The sequence below is a fragment of the Dipodomys merriami genome, unplaced genomic scaffold (genome assembly GCF_024711535.1).
Source record: "Dipodomys merriami isolate MVZ:Mamm:240054 unplaced genomic scaffold, mDipMer1.0.p SCAF_5, whole genome shotgun sequence".
Taxonomy (NCBI): Eukaryota; Metazoa; Chordata; class Mammalia; order Rodentia; family Heteromyidae; genus Dipodomys; species Dipodomys merriami.
Window position 1 is genome coordinate 66,814,301 of NW_027206068.1, and position 26,474 is coordinate 66,840,774.

Below are 26,474 nucleotides of genomic sequence, written 5' to 3' on the forward strand. Positions count from 1 at the left end.
GTCCAAAATGATGCATGGACATGGGTGAACAATCTTTTGAGGGTTGTGAGAAAGAAGGTGCCAAGCCTCTTCCTTAGGTCCTGAAGACAGCAGTGGTCCTCCCATTCCTTTGGCCTGTGACAGTACCACGCCAATCTCTGCCACCATCATCACACTGCCTCTTTTTCTCCATGGATATCCATGCATGTCGCCCTCTCTTCCCCTAAGGACACCTGTCATATCAGGTTAGGGCTGACACTACTCTAGAATGACCTCAATCTAAACAATTACCTCTGCAACAACCCTGTTCTTGAATAAGATCACATTCTGAGTGGTCCTGAACAACAGCACATCAGCATATCTTTTGGATATGCTGATTCCACTCATACAGCCTGCTGTCAGCTGCCCACTCGGTGCACAGAAGAGCAGGCTACATTGTTTGGTCCTGATTCTCCTGAAGAAGTTGAGCAGTGACTCTCTTCCCAGACAGTGCACAGTCTCTGCAGAGATGGATTTGTGACCCATTCCTATTCTACTCACTGGGGATTCTACAGTGGCAGATCTAGACTAGGAGCTGAAAAAACTACGATTAAAGCAGGCACCAGTGGTTCATGACTGTAATCTCAGCTACTTGGGAGGTTGAAACTGGCAGCGCAGGCAGAAAAGTTCAGGAGATTGCCTGCCCACCCCCTTTTTCTCAATGAAAAGCTGGATATGGTGACATGTGCCTGTTATTTTAGCAAGTGCAAGAACCTAGGTTCAAGCTCCAATAAAATTAATGTATAACCATACAGTAAAATGAAATCATATCATTTGTGGGAAAAAATGGATGGGACTGGAGACCACCATGTTGGGTGAGATAAGCCAAATTTTAAAAGCTGGAATCTAGAACTAAATGACAGATAGAACAGATATATACTTACATATATATGCACACACATATATAACATATATACATACACATACACACACAAAAACAGAGAGAACATGATTGTAATGATGGGACAATTTGAGGGGATTCACAGGAAGTAAGAGAGGCCAAGAGATGATGGCAGGTGAATAATAGAAAGCATAGTGCGCTATATACGAAGATGGCACAGGGAGATCTGGTTATTTTTGAGATGAGATCTTGCTTTGCACCTGGGTCAACCTGGACTCTGATCTTCGATTTTGTTTTCCACATAGCTGGAATGACAGGGTGTGCCAGCACACCTGGCGTTTTCTGTTGAGATGGGCCCTCATGAACCTGTTTTGCCTAGGCTGACCTGGAATCACCAATCCGCTCAACCTGAGTCTATCACGTGGCTGATAGGACAGGTGCACACCACTGCGCTCAGTTATTTATGTCTTAAAATGGAATCTCACAAACCGTTTGTTTAGGCGGATCTTGAACCACAATCCCTCTGATAGCTATTTTCTACCACTAGGACATAAGACTGTCTGCTGTCAGCACCCACTATGTGGTGAGGTTGTCACTTACAGTCAACGAGCTGTCACTCTCAACACTGCCTGAAGCTCCCTCACGCTGGGACCTCAGCCCACACACACACCGAGTGAGTAAGTGAATCAAAATCTACATCGGAATAAATGTCACCGAACAACAGCGCACCTAGCTGGCATTTTATTTCAGGTTTTTCTTCCTTAAGAACAGGCTGCAATACAACAATACTTTTTTCCATCCTTTTATTTTTCTCTCCAAATTGAAAAAAGAACACAGTGACTAATTTTGGAAGTGTTGCTGATTTGGGCACAAATTGAAGTCCATGAAAATATCTGCCCATGCATATTTTACAGTATTACATGCTGCCACTGGAGAATCAAAGTGGAAGAAAGATATATCCGGTCTCGTGGATCAGCTTTGAGGCGCTGGAGCAAACTGCCTGGCTTCAATACCCTCTGGTAACCACCCACAAAGATCAACCCTATGGCACCAGCAGACACTGGCTATTCAGGACAGCATGGGCTTTAAATAGATGGCACAATGTCCCATAAATTAGAGGTACCAGCTCTGGTTTTCCCCTGCAGCTACAGCATCCTTATCAGCAGCAACCACATCCACTTTTTAATTGGCCTTGATTTAGGTCACACACACACACACATCATGTAGCCACACTCCCCAAGGGCCTGACAGGTGCAACATGCTCCCAAGTTCTGGTCCACAAAACATGGTGCCCCATCCAGCCCATCCATCCTTTTCTCCTTCTTCCTCTATTCCCTCACCCATGCCCTTTGGTGTATGCATGCATGCCTCGTGATTGTGATCATTGCCTCTGTGTCTTAGAGCTTGAGAAAGCTCTAACATCTGCCTCTGAGTATACTCATACTCTTTTCCCTCCCTAACTCACTTAGCTATCTTCCAGAGCAGATCTCCATCACCACTCCCGTGGAGTAGCCTCTATTTTAGTCCTCACTGATTGCATCCTTCCCCTGTCTCTATCTGGAGACATTTGCTTTGCTCTTATGGAGTAAGGACAAAAAGGCTCGTGCCACACTGAGGTTGGGTCCTCTCCTGCCCAAATCATCCTGCCCTGGCTTTTAAAGCCTGTACTTAATTCCTGGTGTGTGTGAATCTTGTCTCAACTCTTCCGGCAGTGTATTTTAAAATATGAGAATATAACCTATTTGAGGATGCTTTTTTGGTTTTGCAGACTCGTTCAATTCTAAGAAAGCTGCAAATCCATCGCAGAACTGAAAGCTGCCCTGCAGATTTCCTTATCATTATTCTTGCCACAGCAAGTGAACAGCAGCGCCCTCTCTAACCTCCTTGGAGGACATCATCCAAAGTATACAGGAACTCATCATCGAGCCCATCTCTCACTGGACAGTTCTGCTCATTAACATACTCCAGTATTTCTCCAAGTTTAGTCTGTGGGTCATGGTGCTTGTTAAAAAATCATAGATTTCCAAGCCCAGCTCTAGGAATAAATCAACCTGCATTTGGACCAGGGCAAGAAACAATCATTTGCACTGTTCAGAGGGGTCCCTAGTGATTCTTATGTACAGCAGAGGAGGAGGCCTAGTGTTAGTAGACTCTATGGAAATTTATAACCTAAGTTCATCTCCCTTAAAACAGATAGCAGGTGGCTTCTCTCTTCTTCCCAGCAGTTCCCAAATACTAGAGTGCCACTCCCCTTCCCTAACCTCCCCCCCCCCACACATTCAGTTGTAACCTGTTATTTAATTTTCTTTACAACACAGTTCCAGTCAAACCCAGACCCAACTTCGTCCCTCTCTTCTTACTCCTATGCTGTTTGTCAATGTCTCTCCCTAAACACATGGCCAAAGGCATCATGCACCTCACAATGTGAGGAGGAGAGAAAGAGCTGGGAGATTTTTAATGCCTTCAGGACCCATTACCAATTTAGTGAAGCATTTCGCTACACACCTGCCAAATGATCAGGAGATTGCCCCTCTCCAGCCTCAGCCAAACAGCAACCAGCATCATCATTTCATAAGTCATTGCAAATTAAACAGGAACGTGTCGACTCTTCAAAGCTGTTTTATGTTTTATTTACGTTTTCCACATAGAAGCAGGAAATCATTTTTGGTTCTTGTTGTTTCATTTTTGTTTTTGTTTTTTTTTTTGAGCTGGTACTGGGCTTGAACTCATCCTCTCACTAAGGCTATTTCACTCAAGACCAGCACTCTAGCATTTGAGCTACAGTTCCACTTGCAGCTTTTTGCTAATTAATTGGAGATAAGTCTCATAGACTTTCCTGCCTGGCCTGACTTTGGATCGTAATCCTTAGAGCTCAGCTTCCTGGGAAGATAGGATTACAGGCATGAGCCTCCAGTGCCTCCACCCCAATGCAAATTGGCATTATACATTTGTAAATTTTCCCTTTCTATCCTTTCTTATTTTCTTCTTTTAATTCTTTGTGTGAATCATTGTGCCACATGGGCAGGAGTACTTACTATGCATTACTTCATCAAGTCATCAAGCCATCCTAAGGCACTTGATACCAATGAGGTTTGTTTTCTGCTTTTCCATGGATATATCCAATTTTCTTTTTTTTTCTTTTTTTTGGGTGGGGGGTACGCTTGTGGGGCCTGAACTCTGGGCCTGGGCGCTGTCCCTCAGTTCTTCAGCTCAAGGCTAGCGCTCTACCACTTGAGCCACAGCGCCACTTCTGGCTTTTTTTTTTCTTTTTGCTTATGTGGTACTGAGGAATGGAACCCAGGGCCTCATGCATGCAAGGCAAGCGCTGTACCACTGAGCCACCTTCCCAGCCTGATATATCCATTTTTCTAAATCACCACTTTTGGGGGGAAGCTCTTCACCTCCAAGATACTTTGTAAACAGAGTCAATTGGGCCAAGTAACGGGGGGGGGGTGAAATCACATCCAAGTTTCAAGAACACTAAGAATTCTCACAACTCTGTTTCCTAATGCTCCTGCCAAGTTCCCTTTATTCTCTTAGTGGGTTTTCCTGGTGCATAGTTAAGAAAGACCAACTAATAATGAGACTGTGGATAGCACAGATATTTACTGATACAGGTATGAGGTGGATAGATGGATCTATCCACATACTCATCAAGAGAGATACCAAACAGAGCACCAGAGAGTACCAAGAATGGACCAGAAAGAGAAGAGATAAGGTAAGTCCCTGGAACGAATCAGCAACCAGATGAGGATAAAATCTAAAGCAAGTAAGACTGGCTCTCTGTTTTTTCTGTTTTATTTTATCTGATATCCCAAGATGAGTGTTTATGCAATTAACTAAGACCCTAATGCTAATTCATTATTTATAGCACTTTAGTCCAAACAGCTGAGCTTCTCATGGATTTGGTTAATTTAATCAAATTCAATGCAATTATGCTTTAATTAAAAATACATATGCATAAAGTTGAAATGATGATATTTAAATCAATTGAATTTACCACAAAATGAGAAGAGATGCAAACCATTCATTATAGATCTGAGCAGGAAGCAAAATTAACAATAATTTAACTTTACAATCTTTTTTTTTCTAGAAGGTAGCCAAGGACAAAGGTCATGAATTCTCAATGTCACACAGTGAGTAGTAACTGTGACATTCAAATCCTCACTTCAAATCCGCAGTCTGTTTATCTGGCCCCTTTCCTGACCTTTCCCGACTTCTGATTACACTCAAACCCCAGGTTTTCTCCAATTCTCAAAGTTTATCCAAACAGAACCCATAATCTAGGAGGCCAAAACTGCTAAAGCAATATAAAAGTCTTGACTCTTAGATCTTATCATTTCAACAACCTGGTCAAAGTCTTTGAGGGAATATATATATATATATATATAATATATAATATGTAAATTTAATAATATATGTTATATATATTACAAGTTAATATCCTACATTTTGCTCCAAAACCTTTCTGCATATACCAAACTTAAAAAAAAACATATAAAATACAGCATCCATTATGATGCCAAAGCATCCTTTCTCTAAAAAAAGACTAAGAAAGAATACATCTTTCTTCTTTATTATTCTGAGTTCCTCACAGCTCTCTTTTTTTAGCCAAATAATTTTACACTATATAAAAACCGTTAAGCTCACTTTCTCAACATAATTTACTACACCATCACCAGACATTCTTCACAGAACCTAAAGAGAGTGCTAAACCTGAAGCAAATCATTCTAAACAGGGACTCCAGGTGAATTCTAATAAGCAAGGTTGACCCGACTGTTGATTGCTCTTCTCAGCTCTGGAAGTGTATCCTCCTGATTGTAGTATGGATTATTTTCTAGCCCACACCCACCCATAGCACAGCTCTTTCCATGTTCTCCACCAGTAACTCTGACCCTCCACAGAATTCCTACAAAGACATCACTCCTCTCTCCCTCCCCATACCAGCCTGGGCCTACTCCCTTCTCCTCTGAAGGCAGCATTCTCTCCCTCTCACACACCCTCTCCCTCTCCCCTCCCTCCAACACAGTTCTAAAGCAGCAAGGCCCGGCCCACACACTCAAACCCTAAAGCCACTAAAACTGGTGACCTGGAAGCTGGGTTAACTTGACAAACGCTGGTCAACCTTCCAAGTATCTGGAAAGTTTTCCATCATCTGGAGAAGATAAGCTCCCTTTCCACCTCTGACAGCCCTTCCCCCAGGGAATCCAGACACAAGGGTCCCCTTCCACCTGTCCCCTGACTCAGAGGCTGGTCCCCAGAAGGATGGAGTGGGAGTCTGGAGACACAACTCACTGCAAATCGGACTTGGCAGTTCTCCTCTCCTAGGTAGCAGAGGTCGCCTGAGACGTTGGTCTCCAGCCACAGATGCTCCCCATTGATGGCGTTCTCCTGCAAGGAAAAGACCCACCCACTTCAGTTTTGGTTGTTTGGTTTTTTGTTTTTTTTGGTTTTTTTCCTCCAGGAATAAAGAAGGCTTCAACTTTGCATTTGGAGGTCAGACAGTTCAAGGCCCCCAAGGAAGTGAAATACTTCTCCTTGGAACCTTCCAGGGACTGTTCCAGTTGATCCTATGAATATTCTAGAAATGTGGAATACTTGGTGTCATAACTCCCATAGCCTTCAGACCGGCCACTGCTTTATCCATGGATGTGAATCGTTTTTGAAACATATAATTGATACATGAGGGAAAAGTGTGTGAAGAGTTCTATGGAAAGCCTTATTTATGCAGGCCCCATACTGCTAATGCCCTGGCAATGAGATCTACTAAAATTTGCCTTTGCTGAGTGAATTAGCTTAGAAGGATGATGATGGTGTTAAAGTGTTTTGAAGCAAGACTGTTTGAAAACACATTTGTATTTGCATGGGAAAATTACACATACAAAGGCAGAGGATTCTTAACACTTAGTTTATGTCCTTGTACTAAATGTGTCATGAATTTAAACTCACTCAAACATTTTGCTAATTCAGTAAAGCCTCCCACCCAATTAATTCTAATGATTTTTTTTCAACTGGAATAATTTTTCTGCCTCTAAAAGCAACCCACATACTTCTAAAGGTGAACAGAGCTGGCACGTTTAGTTCATAATGAGCAACAACCCTATGATACACACACAAAAAAAGATGCTATGTTTAATTGAAGAGAGGGAGTAAACACTAGTCTTTTAAAGAATAGGGAACAGAACTTCATATTCCTTCTTATGGTGTGACAAATTATTACATGAATTGGATATTTTCTTTGCTTTAGGGGAAGTATTGTATTGGATCAAGCATAAAGGAACAAGCCTACGTCAACATGTCTTACAGGAAAATTCCTCTCATTTCTCTCTTATTCAGTAGAATAATAGTGACTTGTTATTTTTCCATGGAGCATGCTGTGGCCTGAATTATGTTTCTCAAAATTTATATGTTGGAAATTTAAGCCCTGACAGGATGGTCTAAGGGAGTGGGAGACTTCAGAAAGAAGTGAAGCCAGGAGGGAGGAATTTCCAGGATAAAATGAGGGCCTTATATAAAGAACACAAGAAAGATCCCCCCTCCCTTCCCCTCTGCTCCCCACACTTCTCTCCATGTATATGCACCGTGTATATGCACCAAGTATGTGCATAAGAAAGTGACTGTCTGCAAGGCAGGGAGAGAGCCTGCACCAGGAAACAAATCGGTCAGCACTTTGACCTTATACTTCTCAGCCTCTAGAGCCCTGAGAAGTAAATATCTGTTATTTAAGCCATCCAGTCTATATGTTTTGTTATTATAGCATGAGCAGACTAATAGGGGGGATTAAAGAGCTTTAAAGCAGAGCCAAACGATTTAGAAATCCATCTTCTATGTGAGCCATCTTTATTATACCCTATTTCAGATCTGTCCACACAATAACCCTCTACATTCCAAGGCTTAGCACAGAGAATTATAGACCAAATGATGTTTACTGGGAGAGGGGAAGAAAATACCTAGCATCACCCATCTTTTATAATGAATGCATTTCTTCTGATTCAAATAGAGTCCATTTTCTTTTCAGAGCCCATAGTGTTAAATATTCCCAGGGATGAATCACCAACAGAGGGCCACAGCACAACCTGAGGTCTAGGTGCTTCGTGACGCAAGGAAAATGAAGCAAGTCCCAGAGGAGTCACAGTGAGTCACAAGAGATCAGGGAAAGTGCCCAAGTGTGTAGATTTCAAGGGTTCAGGAATAGTCGGATGTAGGGCCATGCCTTACATGTCTCTAAGTTCCTCCAGACCATTCCTAAAAGGAAAACAATAGAGAGGGGGCTCATCACTCACTAGATCAAAGGGTGGCCATTTTTTCCCCAAAATATGTCCTTTCTCACTGATAATGTTCCTTTGTGACAAGTCAAGTTCAATTTGTTCGTAGAAGTCCTGGAGAAAGCAGAGCTCACCTCTTCTTGTAGGACAGACAGTAACCAGAAAGAGAAGCATAGGTTGAGGATTGAAAGTTTATACAGATGGATGAAATCTAAGGTATTACTATTACTGAGGGGTTTTAACCCAAATTTGACTTATAAACCGATTCTACAAAACAATCCCCTTTCATTGTGTCATGCCTCAATTCATTCAGCGAACATTTATTCCTGGCCACTGGTGCCAGACACTTGAGATACTGTGGTAATTCATACAGGGAAATCTACGAGAGCAGATGAAAATGAAGACATCATAATAGCAAAACATACTAAAGGAGCAACCACAGCCAAAACCCTGCTAACTACTCTAGGAAGTGAAGTAGGCAATGTTGCAGCAGAGTAATGGTCACAAAACATCCTTAATTCCAATCTAGGCAGCTCAGAAACCAAGTCCTTGACTTTTAGATAAGGCATGTAGGACCAGTCAAAACCCAGGTGGACAGAAGCTTCAACACTCTACCAACTTACCAGATCAGTTATCTAAATCCTGGACCCCGGGCTGTTTATGTCCTGGCTACACTACACACCACTACAAGCTTTCAGAGAAAAGCTGGCCAACCTTGCCTCAGACTCAGGCACAACAGAACTGCCAGAGCTAGCTGGCTTTACCCTTCAGTGTAAATCTACTTTAGAAGAGACTCATCTGTGCCAATTGATCAGCAGTGAAACCATGGCTTCAGGATCCAAAAAAAGTTCTCAGAGGTGTCACATGACTTCAATGTGATGAAGAGCCTAGGATCCAATAATTCAAGAGCCCTACCCTAGTGCTTTAAAACATTTTGATACTAGATTCCAGAGCGTGTCAGTAAGTCAAGATTTATATATTTGATACTTATCTGTCTTGTATGAAAACCAGAGAAGGAGAAGAGAAAATTGGCATTAATTAGCCTAGTTTGATTTTTAGTAAGGAAAGAGACATCAAACATTAATAATACACAGTGAGTAGAATCAGAGTTAACAATATAGATCCTGGGAATAATGGAAAAGGATAGGAACTTGCATGAACCTTTCAGGAGCTTAAACTAGTATACTCACATTGGGAAATATAACCTAAAGAAATAGTCCTAATGAAAAAAAGAAAGAAAAGATATGTATCTTCCCAGGTTTACTTCTACCATATAAAAACAAAACCTGGTAACATCAGGAATTCTAAGTAGGGAAGATTGTTATAGGAAGTATCACAATACATTAAACGACTTCAAGTTGTGCAAGTGTGGAGATCAGTCAGATGGAAAACCGTATGATGCAGAGTCAAGCACAAATAAAATTTAAAATTGGCTATATATTAGGAACAGAAATCTATATGAAAATAAGAGCTAAAAACATATTAACACAGATCTTTTTACCAAAAAATTTTAATCAAAATTTACTTCTACTTATTACTCCTTCATAAAAAGTTCCTTATCTTTTCCTTCACCTCCTTACACTACATCATCATCATCATCATCACCACGATCATCATCATCATGATCATCATCATCATCATCATCATCATCTCCTCCTCTTCCAACTCCAGTCCCTCCTTCTCCTCCTCCTCCTCTTCATCCTCCTCATTTCTAAAATCCATTTCCTTGGGGTGGAAGCATTCTTCCTTCATACTGTTAGAACTACTCTTGGGCTCATTGGCCAATGATCAGTTTCTACCTTGACTGACAGCTATGAAACAGATGATCACCTCCTTCCTCTACAGAAACTTTTCTTCTACTACTTTTGTCTTTCTTAGATCACAATGGATACTCTCCAGTCTCCTTTGTTGAATCTTTCCTGGTCACAAATTCTAGCTATTGAAGCATATCTCAGCTCAATTTGCACATCTTGATCCTTTACCACCTACCTCCAGTCTGTGGGCTGATTCATTTAGTTCAGAATAATTACTGCTTCCCAAGTTCTGCATTAAGTGATCTTTTCTGAACTCTAGCCCTCTCAGTGTCTCCACACCAAGATCAAATAAAAATCTCATTTCTTCCACTGATTTTCCCTTATTAAAATCTCTCTGACTTCAGTAAATGTTTCCATTCTTACTGCATACACGAAAATCTTGAGAGGTCTTTTACATGTTTTCTTCACAGCTATCCTGTCAGCTAATCTTATTATCATTTCAAAATGTATATAAAACTCCATCTTGTCCCTTCTCTACTCTTCATTTTCCAAGGTTGGTTTCCCAAAGAGTAATACAATTAATTGTTTAGAATGTAAATGTGATCCAGTTGCTGATCTGCTCATAACTCTGCATTAGCTCTCCATAATTATAGAAACCCTAGAGCCCTGTGGGGGCTGTGACTGGTTACAGGAGACTGGACTAGTGTTGGAATGATACAAGTGGAAAACTGATTGTATGGTTGTCTGGGCTGTGCAAGTGTTCCACCTTCTGTAGTAATCTTGTCAAAAGACATCTTTACTAAGATCTTCCTAATTGTTATCTATGTCAGTGTCCTGGGCTTCTCATTTCATTTAGGTTTCTATTCAAATGCTCCCATGTCAAAGATGGTTCACTCTATGTTCTGTCCCTTTATCCAAACTGTTCTCCTCTTGAATCTAACTTCATATCATTGATTTGTATACATTGTTTGATCATCAGGTCAAGTGTCACATCTTCATTGATCCAATAATGTAACTCAAATTATTTTGTTAATTTCTATCATAAAACTACATCCCCTTCACTATAATTATTCACACATTGGCATGATTATTTGTTTAACATTTATTTTTATTCTGAATTCTCAGATACATTAGAACACTAAATGTCCAGCAACTAATTAATTAGTGCCTAACAAATAATTATGCTTAATATATTTCTAGCAAATAATAGATGCTTAATATATTTTAGGCATTAAAAAGATAAAAAATTAAAAAATCATTGAATAAATGAATGCACTTTCTTATTATATCCAACTCCAAGAAGCAGGAAGAAAGATTTTTTTTCTTTCTACCAGTTTGAAGTCATAAACTCTGCCTAGTACAGACATGGCAGGCTTTGAAAAAAAATCAGTCCTTAAAAACCATCATTCAAGCTGGCCACCAGTGGCTCATTCCTGTAATCTTAGCTACTCAGGAGACAGGCTGAGATCTGAGTATTACAATTTGAAGCCAGCCAGGGAAGGAAAATCCAGGAGACTCTTATATCCATTTGGCCACACAAAAAAAAAAATAGCTAGAAACATAGCTGTGGCTGAAGTGGTAGAGCAATAGCCATGAGCATTAAAGCTCAGGGACAGTACCCAGGCCCTGAATTCAAGCCCCAGAACCACTACAAAAAGAAAAGAAAAGAAGAGAAAGAAAACAGAAAGAAGGAAAGAAAGAAAGAGAGAGAGAGAGAGAAAGAAAGAAAGAAAGAAAGAAAGAAAGAAAGAAAGAAAGAAAGAAAGAAAGAAAGAAAGAAAGGAAGGAAGGAAGGAAGGAAGGAAGGAAGGAAGGAAGGAAGGAAGGAAGGAAGGAAGGAAAGAAGGAAGGAAGGAAAGAAGGAGGGAGAGAGGGAGGGAGGGAGGAAGGGAGGAAGGAAGGAAGGAAGGAAGGAAGGAAGGAAGGAAGGAAGGAAGGAAGGAAGGAAGGAAGGAAGGAAAGAAGGAAGGAAGGGAGGGAGGGAGGGAGGGAAGGCAAGGAAGAGAAGAAAGGAAGGAGGGGAGGAGAGGAAAGGGAGGAAGGAAAGAGCATTCAAGAAGACAGGGGAAAAGGGAGAATATAGTCATAAAATTCAATACATAGCCTACAAAATGTAGAAAATTGAGGGGCGGGTTACAGAGCATCTGTCTATCCATTCAAGATGACCTTAAGTAACTATGTGAGACAGGGACTGAGGTCCCCTCCAACCACCTAGAATAGCCCACATCTATTACCTGAGGAGAAACAAACTCCTATTTTACCAGGTGATTACATGCCCTAACCTTTTACTTAGAGTAGCATAGTTTACCCCCAACTAACACAGACTTCTTCTCTTATTTTTGTCTAGAGTTCTTTCAATATCTGCATCTATTTCTACAGGATAGGGCAGAAGGATTAGAGGGGTGACATCTAACATCACTCAAGATGTACTGAATTTATAAACTGATGTGCTGAATGGTAAATCCTTTAGGTATATAAAGGAGTTATACACCTACAAAGATAATTTTTGAAAAAGAACTATTCGAGAAAAGTTGAACAATATTTTAGACTACATCTTCAAAGCCCAATTCATTGTTTGTTTTTCCCCAAATTTGCCTTGTCTGGGGATGACTGAAATGCATCCTAAAGAAGTAAGCTTATCTAAAGAGAAGTCTGGTCTTTGTCCTGGGCTCCAAGATAGTAATCTCTAAGACCTTGGAATGTTCTACCTGATAAGATTAAGATTTTTCTGTTTATATGGTATAGATGTTTATATAGAGCTGGACCTCCAAAGAGAGGAGATGCTTAGGTAAAACATTTAGCAATTAGTCATATTTACATGACCAATCCCAATTAAAATCCTGTGCACCAAGAATTAGGAGCTTCCTTGGTGGACAATGTGCCTTGTATATATTGCATATATGTCATCACACATCATTGCTGGCAGAAGTTAGCTGGCTCTCCTTATTCCACTGGAAAAGAGCTGAAATAGGCCATAAGTATGAGTGTAATGGCTATCAATGATTTACAAGTGTCCACCTAATAAATTCTCCAAATCGATTGTGATCTTGGGGATTCCTGAACTTTTAACTGGTGTTAGAAGGGAGAGTGGCCTTCAGATTCTTGCTGAGTTCTGCATAGCCTGGGTGGTGTTAGCATAAAAATAGAGTCCACAGATAAACTGTCTGGGTTCCCATTCAGTGTTTCTCATGATTGTAGCTCCATGTTGATAAACATAAACTCTGTAATAAAACAGGTAGGCTACTATTTAATATCTGTGAGACATAGAGCCTGTCTCACTTTCCTGGACTGTAGTTTATGCATAAATAAAATGATAAAAATATGTGTTCCTCCCTCTTGGCATCTGGTGATGCTTACATTAAAAATTTACACAGTCCAGGGGCTGGGAAGGTGGCTCAGTGGTAGAGTGCTTGCCTCGCATGCATGAGGCCCTGGGTTCGATTCCTCAGCACCACATAAACAGAAAAAGCCAGAAGTAGTGCTGTGGTTCAAGTGGTAGAGCACTAGCCTTGAGCTGAAGAGCAAAGGGACAGTACCTAGGCCCAGATTTTAAGCCCCAAGACCGACAAAAAAAAATTACACAGTCCGAAGGTGTGTATGCAATAGCAACATAATAGGTGCTTGTTATAGCTTTTGTTATTGTATTACTTTCCAGTTTTCCTTCTTCTCCCTAATCCATAGATAATGACATTTTCAGAATTCCTCTCCCCAGCTCTTTATTGCCAAGTCTCTAACATTGACAAAATTAGTGTTCCTAAAATTATATTAAGTGAAGTAAGCCAGGCCCAAAGAAACATAGGTCACATGGTTTCCCTTATTTGCAATAATTAGTATATGTCTGAGTCAAGCAGAAAAGGTCAGATAAGTTGATGTTAGGTGAAATGAAGCCTAAGATATGTATTCAAATGTTTTTTTCTTTCATGCGATTGTTTCTTTTTTTTAATTTAATTTTATTTTATTTGTGAACATACTGTACAGAGGGATTACAATTACATGGGAAAGATAATGCGTACATTTCTTACCAAGCATTGCAGCCTCCTCCTTTGTTTACCCTTCACATCCCTTCCCAGCCTACCCCTTCCCCCACAATCCCAATCCTTCTCCTTCCTCCTCCCCCTCCACTCCTGCCCCGCACCAACGTTGTAAAGCTCGTTTTGGACAGGACAACTTGTACTTCTCATTGTTGCAACAGGTCCACCTGTATCCTTAAACAACTGGTTTTTCCCCATCTCCTCCACAACTTACACTAACATCAAATATAGTGAAAGCAGGGGTTATACTGTGGGGGAGGGACATACAAAGCAACAAAGAGATAATTTTATAAATGCATTAGAAACACCTGCATGAAAGAAAAAAACATTAAAATACATATCTAAGGGTTCATTTTCCTAACATCACATTATCTGACCTTTTCCGTTTGACTCATACATATATTAGATTTTGCAAATAAGGGAAACCATGAGACCTATGTTTCTTTGGGCCTGGCTTACTTCACTCAATATAGTTTTTTCCAAGTTTTTCCATTTCCTAACAAATGGGGCAATGTCATTCTTTCTGATGGAGGCATAGAATTCCATTGTGTATATATACCACATTTTCTTGATCCATTCATCTACTGAGGGGCATCTGGGTTGGTTCCATATCTTAGCTATGGTAAATAATGCTGCAATAAACATAGTTGTGCTGGTAGCTTTAGTGTGGTCTTGTTTGTAAACATTTGGGTAAATGCCCAAAAGTGGGATTGCGGGGTCATAGGGGAGTTCTATGTGAAGTCTTTTGAGGAACCTCCATACTGCTTTCCAAAGTGGTTGAACAAGTTTACATTCCCACCAACAATGAAGTAAGGTTCCCTTCTGTCCACATCCCCTCCAGCATCTGTTGTTGTTAGAGTTCTTGATTTTTGCTGTTCTAACTGGAGTGAGGTGATATCTCAATGTTGTTTTGATTTCATGCGATTGTTTCTAACACATTTATAAGATTATTTCTTTGTTGCTTTGTATGTCCCTCCTCCACAGTATAATCCCTGCTTTCCTGTATTTGATGTTGGTATGATTTGTGGAGGGGGAGGGAAAAAACAAATCGTTTAAATAGGGATACAGGTGGACCCCTTGCAACAATGAGATGTACAAGTAGTTATGTCGAAAAATGAATTTTACAACTTTGGTGGGTGGGGCGGGCGGGGAAGGAATGGGAAGGGATGGGAAGGGGAAACAAAGGAGGAGGCTACAATGCTTGATAAGAAATGTACTCCTTATCTTGCCCATGTAATTGTAACCCTCTGTACAGTATTTTCACAATAAAAAAAGACAAAAAAATTAATGTTCCTCTTTTTCTTGAACATATAGCTAGAACTTACATCCTCTAGGCTCCCTTGTGGTTAGCTGTAGCCATATAACCAATTCCTAACCAATGTAAAGTGAGTATAGTGTTAGTTCATTAAGTTCTTCTATGCTTTCTTTTGGCACAATGATTCATTGGAATGCCAGCCTTGTGGTGATTTGGGAGGGCAGGAGGTCTATTGTTTGAGGTATCAAAGTATCTATCCAATCCATCCATTCATCCATCCATTCACCAAGATGACCCTAAACAGCTATGTGGCACAGAGCCTGAATTCCCATCCAACAGCCTGGAACAGTCCTGGTCTATAACCTAAAGAAAAACAAATTCCTAGTATACTAGATGATTATATGCACTAACCTTTTACTTAGAGTAGCACAGTTTACCCCCAACGAATACAGGCTTCCTCTGTTATTTTCATCTAGATTTCTTTCATTACCTGCATCTGTCTCATGTTTCTTACAATATATCAGGCATCAAGCCTTATCACTTAAATGGTGGTTTCTCTCTAAACTCTAATTCTGATACCCATTCTAGTTTATTTGAGGTCTGTCTACCTTTAATCCTTCTAAAATACAGTCACAATTGCTCTTTACCCTTGTTCTGAATGCTTAGGTATTCTTCCAAATGCTTAGGTGATTCTGTTACTTACCAAATAATCCAAATTCATACAGAAATGGAGGGACAAAGGGTAAACAAATCCAGCAATGGTACTCACTAGACATTATGTTGAAAATGAACTACATAACTTGTACATGGGGAAGGGAGGGGAAAACTGGGAGTAAGTGGCATTGTTCAAAAAGAAATGCACTCTACCTGACTTATGTAACTGTAACATCTCTGTACATCACCTTTATAATAACAATAAAAAGTAAAAAATGTAAAAATCCAAATTCAATCTGATATACTAGACCTTCTGTTAGTGATGCATTAACTTCTATTTACCTTTATAAGTGTTTATCTCTTATTTCTCTTTCTTAAACATGCCCCATTTTCTCCTTCTTTCTTTTTCCTTTTTTCCTTCCATCCTTTCTTTCCTGTTTTGTTGGCAGCCTCTATCTGGGGACATCTTTCCTGCTTCTTCTCGATATATCTACCTTGAAATATCACCTTAAATAACATGCATCTCAAAAAATGCCCATCTGTGTAAGACAAAAAAGTAACATCTATTTCTATATGAAAGTGATAATTTTTCATGAAATGTGAATGTGGCAATATGTAGAAATACATGCCTTTATGCAGGTATATATATATATTTATATAAATAGATTTGTAATGATAGATATATTACCTAAGGGTAGGGATAGCAATACAGTTTTATAGGTATGAATATAATTGCTAGCTCAAGTTCTACTTAAGTCCTATGATTGGTTATAGATCAAAAGATAAAGGTAGTATTTATTTTGGTGACCTTTCATTCAGGCTTTCTAAGGAATTGTAATGAGGTCTCCCCTGAATCTACCGCATTTCAATTAAAATATTGAATAAACCTGCATACCTCCAAAAGTATTTACTTATATATCTGTAAACTAATTCTTGCTTTCACATATGAGAGCAAACCCATGTCCTTTGTATCTCTGGTCCTAACTTAACTTCACTTAACATAATTTTCCAAGTCTTAATCAAGTTGCATTGTATTCAAAAATGCTTTGTTGCATGATAATTCCTTTTAACAACCCCCATAAAGAGAAATTCTTTTTAAAGATAGAGGTGGGGGAATTTTAGAGATTGGGTATCACATACAAAGAATGCCCTCATAGCAGAAACAAATAATTACCCCAAATGGAGGTACTGGCTTGTATAAACAATGTTTTAAAACAGTAAAAATTGCTAGGTACCGGTGGCTCATGCCTGTAATCCTAGCTACTCAGGAGGCTGAGATCTGAGGATGATGGTTCAAAGCCAGCCAGGGAAGGAAAGTCCATAAGACCCTTATCTCCAGGTAACTACCAGAAAACTGGAAGTGGTGCTGTGGCTCAAGTGGTAGAGCACTCATTTTGAGCTGAAGAACTCAGGGACAGCACCCAGGCAGGCCCACAGCTCAAACCCCATGACTGACAAAAATAAAATTACAAAATATGTATTCTACAAACTGTACATAAAAAATCACAAAGAAAAAATGGAAATTGCCTCCCCCATAAAAATGTTAAGAAGATACTAATAGGTACCTAATTGTCTTGGTTTAAGTTTATATTGTACATACAAGTAAGTGTTTGGCCAATGAGCACTTGAAATGTGGTTAGCACTAACTGTGAAGTACAGGCAGTATAAAATCCAGTGTTGGAAGAATGGGGGTGGAAAAAAAAGTAAAACATCTCATTTATAATTTTCATATTGATTATATCTGAAATGATTAGCTTGGGGTAAGCAAGATATGACATGCAAATTAATCTACAATTGTTATAAGAAAATGTATAACTAATTTATAATGCACACCTATTTCTCCTACACAGTATTAAACACTCCCTTTCCACTTGACAGAACACGTACACCTAGACAGTCACCACAGACCTATGAAGCTACAGGATTCTAGGATTTCTCCCAGAAGCCAATGTGACCCAGTTTAAAATACTCTCCATTTTAGCCACTAAAGGAGAAATGAGTCTGTCTTACCATTCACATATCTAACCAATCAGGGCTCACAGATTTGCCTAGGCAGGACCTCCTCCTGCTCTGCCATGTCCTACTGCAACACTGATATCTGATGAACCTGACTTAACTTCTCTGAAACAGGGATCAGAGTGAGGAGAGGCAGGGTGGAAGGAGCTGTTGGTGATGTCACCTAAACTGAAGCTGGGATGTCACCTAAACCTGACAAAGAGCCTGGGTCTCCAACTACTGGCTTAGGAAACAGGACTGAAGTGAGGATGCACGCATGCACACACACACACGCACACACACACACACGCACACACACACACACGCACACACACACACACACACACACACATATGCAAAGGCATGGACACATGCGCATACCCCTGCCTCCTCCTGGCTCTTCATTCAAGGTTTCTAAAGATAAGATGACCTACTTTCATAACCCAGTTTAAACCAATCCTGTGTAAAGATTCTGGTCTCTTAATCTTGTCCCCAAACCAAACTGTAAGGCAGTGAACCAACAGCCTAAGATAAAGTGCTTCTTCCCTTAGTATCATCAACTATAAAGATGATCTGGATCGAGGATCGTTATTTATGCTGGGGTTTTGTTTTCTACCGTGCTGGGGAAGGAAGGATGTGTTCCAGGGAAGAGAAATATAGTAAGTTTAAATCAAGGATTTCAACCCATTTTTTTAATGCCCTTTAAGGAAGAACTTGGCTTTCTTCTCACTGGGGCTTGCTTTAGGCAATGTTATAGGCAAAAACAAATGATAAAACAGTGGGGACAGAAGGGAGACCCAACCTCCTGTGCTCTTGGCTCTCATAATAAAGCCAGAAGCCATCTCTTAAGTGTAAATTCAGTCTCCATTGCAGAGGTGCCATGTGGCATTTTAGAAACACACATTATCCGAGGAACAGGCACACATCTAAATGGGCTAACTCACTCTAAAGTGGGAACTTGGAATCCAGCCCAGTAGATGAGAATATTTTTTTCCCTTTTTGGGCATCACTCCCTCCCTTTCTAGTAATTTAGTTCATTTTCTCCAAAATGGGCTTGGCTGACAGGCATGTCATGGTGTCTGTCACAGGGAACAGCCCCTGCGGGGCGTCACAGGGAAGGTGAAGAGAGGACAGACACTGGAGGGTGGAGAGGTCAGCTCTGAATGACACAATGCACTGCATTAGGAAGAAGGTGGAGATTCGCTTGGCCTTAAAATAGTAGGCACCCATTTCTGTTTAGATTACCCCTGGGAGGGGTATTTAGGAAGCTGTTCAGGAACGGGAAGTTACCTGCATGCCCATCGGTTCCCATGATATATCCCCTTCCCACTGATGGAGGAGAAAAGCTGTAATCAATTCAACCCCTAGTAGCAGGAACCAGGCAGCCAAAAGGGGGGCAAATATGAAAAGCATGGATTGTTTCAAGTCATCTGAAATCTGAGGGCTCAAAGAAGTCAAATGGGGTTTTCTAAGGTTTGTGTGCCAACGCTGTACGAGCAGCACTATGGTGAGAAACCCAATATGCCTGACATGAACAGACTAAAATGATGAGCAAGGCCCAGAAGAGAGCAAGAGAGGGATGTGTGGAGGAGAAATAAGAGTCCACCATGCTGGATTCAGCTCACTGTCATTTTAGAAGACCCGGCCATAGTAGTGAAGACCGACTTGGAAACTGAGACCCCATTAGCGTTTCTATGCAAGATAACATGAGGCAGAAAGCCCTGCACACAGGAAGGGAGGGTAAGCACTGGCAGAGGATCACTGAGAATCTGAACAGTGATCATAAAATCCTGAACAAAGCACTGGAAGAGAGAAGGGCCTGGGCTTTGAGGAAGAAGCTGAGCTAAGGAAGAGAGGGTCCATATCGCTAACGAGGGAAATGAGAAAGCACAAATAAAATACATGAAGGAAACTGACTCTTCCAACACAATGCACCTGGTGACACTCTCTAGGTGCCCAATGTCCAAGCTCCACACTCATCTGTGTGTCAGGAACCCCACAAACAGAGTACCTCTCAAAGCCCTATGAGATGGGATCTTAAGGAAATATTGCATCCCTTTGGAGGTCTATAGTGCAAACACTAGAGTCAGATCGGGAGCCTGCCCAGCAAATCAGAACCTTCAGAATGAGACTGATTCCAGGTTCCTCCTGACTTACCTTACAATCTCCAATGCACCGCCAGCTTTTGCATCTGTTTTCTCAGAAGTGATTAGAAGTGACAACTGGGAAGTCACACTACTGGGGCCTTTGAGATAAGCGCCCCCCACCCTCGTCCCCTGAGTCAATGGGTTACTGAGAACATTTCTCCCCAGGAGTCACAAGGGCAGAGAAAGCAGAAAAAGAATCCTAAATCAGCTCTGCTCCTCTATTCTTTGGCCACAGTCAAGACCTTTAGAAGTATCTCAGGGTACTCTTGAGGCCCTTAACTTTTCCCTTTTATGTGTGGTGCTGGGGATGGATTCCCAAGACAGGCTAGGCATGTACTCTACTATTGAAGACACTACTGATTTTTTTCTCTCTTTCCAAAGATTCTTGACATCATTTCCTTTATTTGGGGAATAGTTAAATCCTTTATCAATAGCAGAACATTGCTCATTTAATCTATAGAGTCCAGAAGAGTGAGCTGATGACGGAAGAATTGTAAGTCTCTGTTTTTCCACTTTTCTACAAGGACCTAAACTGGGGTAGAGAAAGAGAATGGTCAGAACTAACAACTGTTCTTGCACTTGAAACAGAATAAAGAAATCCCTGCTTAGATCCCTGGAATAGAAGAACAAACTGACATAATACAAGTGAAATTATTGAAAAGTACTTTCAGTGTAAAGAGCCAAACATTTTAAGGCAAAATCAAATAACCTAAAATCTTAGCATGCACACACAGACACAGAGAGAGAGAGAGAGAAAGAGAGAGAGAGAGAGAGAGAGAGAGAGAGAGAGAGAGAGAGAGAGAGAGAGAGAGAGAGAGAGAGAGAAAGAGAGAGAAATACTAATAGTCTGTTTCTTCCTCTTCTGAAATGAATGTTTCACATGGCAATAATAAGGTAGTATAATCCTGGCCAAAGCTTGGATTCTGTTTGCTAGCACCAATATTAGATTACAAAGGTATTTGTTTTCAGAACAACAGCTCCTGACTCCTTATTTATTTATCAGATCTCTATGAAACACCCTTTGCCTTTCTCTTTTACCTTCAGGGTTAAGTATTTCCTAAGAGTTCCCTGCCCTACTCCAATTTCAACCAACCGCCATGACAGGATGCCCACACTCAAAGAGGAAGGGCTGAGTGAGGAATAAAGACCACCACACACAAACCTGGCCTTACTTCCTGTTTGCTTTCCCCTTATTCTGTATTGAAGCTCTGACCACTACCACTACCACAGTTCCATTGCAATAAACACTAGAGTACAGGTCTCTCTACAGGAATCAGAAAATAATAGTCCAACAGTGGCTCAAGCAGGTCACTAATTAAAGGCATTTGCTATTTCCAACATCAACTAGGAATGGAAGGTTCTTCACTCATAGTCTAGTGGCCCTACCCCAAACCCTACCCAGAGTGTTCTGGGCACAATTAAGCTGCATCCTAACTGTTCATTTCTTTTCTTCCCATTGCATCCAAAGCTCCTTAAAGACAGAAAGCATACTATCCTTACTTCATGATCTCAGAACAATCACACAGCTTCTAGCACAAGCAGGTACTCAACAAATGTTTGATGAATTAATAGATTCATTGACTACCTGTGAATTAATAAAACTACAGACTTCCACAGTTTATAAAACAGACTTTTATACTTCCAGCCATATTTGAACCTAATACCACCCTTTATAACCACCAGAGGAGTGGTGGTTTTAAGCTACAGGATATCTATCTTCAAATGAAGAGGCTAAGAGAAAGAAGTATGTTGGCTAAACCAGGCAAAAAGCAGAGAAAGCATGTCATGAGTATCCCTATCCTCAGTGGAATTCCCTATCTCAGTAATGACCTGCCACTTTAGATCAAAGGTATGTTTGGAACATTATGATCTGAACATTTAGATCAAAGGTCTGTTTGAAACAAACTTTGGGGTGCTTCATTCCATTCCTAAAGAATCATCACTGGCCCATGCTCATTCCTCTGTGATCTTATCTACTTGCTTGCTTATACAACTGATTCTTTTAAAAAAAAATTAGGTGAACATTGGTATATATGTACTCTTTATTATATACTGTATTTTGTATGATTACTGTATAAACTCTATTGAGGTATTACTCTGGACTGTAGTATAACCACTGAACATATTTTATAATCTATCACCTATTAGGTGTAAATGTATTATATACTATATTATAATTGCCCTAAAATAAAGGGGAATGCCAGGAAAGAGAATATAGTCTTCCTGAGCACAATTCAGCATATTCAAACAATATCTCAGCAGTCTCTGTATCATAGTATCTCCATCAAGGAAGAAGTCGTACCTCTATTTCATCCAATCTTTCTCCTGACAGGTCGTAAATGTAGGCAGCAGTTACATGCTGCATGGTATTACAGAGTGTTAATAAGTGTGACCTATGCATGGTGGCATAAGCCTATAATCCCAGCATGCCGGAGGCAGATGCAAGAGGATTGAGATTTCAAGGCTAGTCTGAGCTACATAGTAAAAAATCTGTCTCAAATAACCAAGACATGGGCATGTAGCTTATTGGTAGAATATATATACACACAAACACACACATTAATCAGTGTGTGGCTAGAGGAAAAGGAAAAATATTCTAATATAAAGATAAATCATGGCATATATGCTTTTTTAAAAAAAGCATCTATATCCAACTTATTTCAACAATAATAAGACAGTCTTCCCAACAAATGGCACTGGGGAAATTATATATCCATATATAGAAGAAGGAAACCAGAATCCTGTCTCATCAGTTACAAGTATCATTCCTAAATGGATCAAAAACTTACATGTAGAACTTGAAACTCTAAAATTATTAGAAGGAAACATAGGGAAAAGGCTTCGGGACTTTGGAATGGATAAAGGTTTTCTAGAGAAGAGTCCAAGAACACAGGAAGCCAAGCCTAAAATAGACAAATGAGTTCACATAAAACTTAAAAGCTTCTACACAGCAAAGGAAACAGAGTGAAGCAATGACCTAGAAATTGAAAGAAAGTATTTTCAATCTACACATCTGGCAAGAAGTTAATATTCAGAATGCACTGGGTATTCATAAAGCTCAATGGTAAACAAACAAATAATTCAATATTTAAAAACAAGCCAAGTATTGGCTCACACCTGTAATCATAGCTACTCAGGAGGCTGATATCTGAGGACTGCCCTCCAAAGCCAGACTGGATAGGAAAGTCTGTGAGACTCTTATCTCCAACTAGCCAGCAAAAAGCTGGAAATAGAGCTATGGCTTAAATGGTGGAGCACTAGCCTTGAACACAATAGATCAGGGACAGTGCTCAGACCCTGAGGTCAAGCCCCAGGTCTGGGCAAAAAAAAAAAAAAGAAAAGAAAAAAGAAAGAAGTATACATTTCTCAAAGAACATATAAAATGTCCAGAAATATATGGAAAAAATTCAACATCAGCCATCATCGGGGAAATGCAAATCAAAACTAGGTGCAATCAGATCTCAACCAAGTAAGAATGACTCTTATCTAAAAGCTTTTAAAAAATGAGGAGCTGATAAAGAGATAAGAGTACAAAGAGTCCTTGCACACTGTTGGTGGGGGTGTAAATTAATACAATCATTGTGGAAAACAGCATGTATGTTCCTCAGAAAAAATTACAAATACAACTACCATATGACACAGAAGTCCTTAAGTAAAGATCCAAAGGAAATGAGATCAATGTCTCCTCAGAAAAATTACAAATACAACTACCATATGACACAGAAGTCCTTAAGTAAAGATCCACAGGAAATGAGATCAATGTCAAAGAGACATCTCTTCTAAAGCACTAAAACACTGTTCACAGTCTCAATGAAATGGAAACCATCTAAGTATTCTCAACAGGTGAATGGATAAAGGAAATGTGGCACATGTACAGAACAGAATAATATTCACCCCCAAAAATGGAAATCCTGTCATTCACAGGTATGTGAAGTCAAGTAAGACAAGTATAGAAAATTGAGTGTCACATGATCTCACTCATAAGTGAAGTAGAAACAAGTTGATTTCACAGAAGGAGATTTCTAGGATGATGGCTATCAGAGGAAGGACAGAGTATGGAAAGAGAGAGATGGAGTAAGTAAGATGGGTAATAAGTTATAATTATGTAGGATTCATGTAACCAGCGGGTGATAATTTATAGTTACATAGGATTCTATTCCATGGTAGGGTGACCATCAATAACAATAATGTACTGTGCGTTTTTAAAAATGCAGAACAAAGATTTCAAATATTTTTACCATAAATAAATGATTAAAGTTTAAGTAGCTATGCTTACTCTGATGTAACTACTACACAGTATACATAGGTAATGAATTCTCACATGGTACCCCTAAGTGTGCATGATTTTTATGTTTTTACCCAGTTAAAATAAGAATAAATTTAAAAAGAAAACTCATGTTGGGTGCTGATGCATCTATCTGTTATCTGAGCTCTACTTGAAGCTGAGATGCAGAGGATCATGATTCCAGGTCAGGCCAGGCAAAAGAAACAATTCACAAGACCCCCTTCTGAACAGAAAAGGCTGAACATGGCGACACAAGCCTATCAGGCTAAGTATGCAAATGGACGATTATGGTTCTAGCTAGCCTAGCAAAAAGTGCTGGTGGCATGGCTCAAGTGGTAGAAAATCTGCCTAGCAATCACAAAGCCTAAAGTTCAAACCCCAGTATCAAAAACTTAGAAGACAAAATCAAATTCAACTCCCCCCCCCAAAAAAAACTGGAGAAGGACATGGATTTTCCTTCTGAACAGGCCATCAGAACGGGACTAAGAAGTTCAGGGACACCATCTTTTGCTTGACACAGACTTTCTTTCCATGGCTTCAGGCAAGGGCTAAGTCCATAGTTACATCTATCAGCCACCAAGAACTCCAGGTCTAAAGACTTTGGAGAAAGTGTTCCAACTGATTTAAGAATTTCAACCTATCAACTACAGTTTAACAGGTGTAATGGATATGTTCTAGTTAAAATGCTAATCTCAGCTAAAAGGTCCAACCCACTACAAGCCCCATCTGCCTGGAAGTTGGTGGGCAGGAAGAATGATGGATAGGAGGACTTGAAATGGCTGGAATATAAAGTGAGGTCATCTTCTATTTAAAAAAAAATGGTACTCCCAAAAAAGGAAGCTTTTGACTTTATCAGTTCCATGATGTTGCTAAGAGTTAGTTGTGTTTATTGTACCACCATCAATTTTGTAGAAACCAAATAAAGCAGGGTTGGGGTGTAGCTCAGTGGTAGAATGCTTGCCTAGCATTCTCTAATAACTAAATAAATAAATAAAGCATATGACAAGGTACTGTTTATCTCGTAACTCCAAAGCCAGGTAATAGAGTTTCAGATGATCAGTGTGAAACGTTCATTTTAATCCCAAACACATCTGATCTCCTACAAAGGAGCTACATCCCTAGGAATTCTGCAAATGGAGCTATGACTTACACACATCTAAAGACTGGTCAATGACCAATATTGAAAACGATCAAGTAAGTCTTTCTTATAGCTACTATAACCCTGCAAATAAAAACAAGATGAGCACAGCATGCAGCTGAAGTTATGTTGAAGTTAAGAAATAAACAAAACAAAAACAAAACCCCCAACACCTACACTCCAGTCCAGAGTAGCTCTGGGCTCCTTGGCTGGACCATTTGCCACAGGAAGGCTGAGAGGATGTGCAGGAGCCAGGTGCTGGAGGCCTGCCCGGGAGATTGCTTTCCTGCAGCAAGAGGGGGGAAAAAGAAAGAAAGAAAGAACAACATGAGAATCTCATACAGAGCTCAAACTTTCTCCTGGGGTAGGAACAACGCACAGGTTAGTCTTCCATGTCTGAACCCATTTAAACTGCCTTGGAACCCACCTCACTAAGGATAGGGGATTTGGGGCTCCAAAGACAGGGAGCTTGAGGAACTCATGGTGGGGAAACAGGGCTTCAGAAAACCAGAAGTTAAAATGTGAGTCCTGATGTAGGATAGAAGGCAGGAATGGAGGTCTCTTCTAGTTAAAGAAAAAGATGTAGCTAGGGGCCAGTGGATCATGCCTGTAATCCTAGCTACTCAGGAGGCTGAAAATATGAGGATCGTGGTTCAAAGCCAACCTGGGCTGGAAAGTCTGTGAGACTCTTATCTCCAGTTAATCACCAGAAAACTGGAAGTGGAGTTGTGGCTCAAAGTGGTAGAGTGCTAGCCTTGAGCATAAAGAGCTCAGGGACAGCACCCAGGCCCCGACCAACATAAGAAAAAAGAAAAAGATATCAGGGTTTAGGCAAGCTGAAATATGTGGGAAACACTCAACTGCTACAGACTCAAAGCAAGCAAAGTGACACATGAGGCCTTCTAGTGAAGCTGGGTACAGCTAAAACTCCACAATCACTCTTCTTCTCTCCAGAAAAAAACTTTCTTTATTCCAGAGGACCACTGAGCTGGTGGGAAAAGAATCAATTTATATCTGCAGAGAAGTTGCATGTGCTAAAAGATCAACATCTTACCAGAGCCTGAGGTAAGAAGATATAGATATATACATA

At 40.2% G+C, this 26,474-nt stretch overlaps 1 protein-coding gene across 1 annotated transcript in view; it reads right to left on the reverse strand.

Moving 5' to 3' along the window:
• The window catches only part of Dgki (diacylglycerol kinase iota), a 434,705-nt gene that overhangs the window by 270,349 nt on the left and 137,882 nt on the right, over positions 1 to 26,474 (reverse strand). Inside the window, 2 exon segments of the mRNA XM_069996861.1 lie at positions 6,156 to 6,251; positions 25,562 to 25,670. Of these exon segments, the coding sequence (XP_069852962.1) occupies positions 6,156 to 6,251; positions 25,562 to 25,670 (205 nt within the window).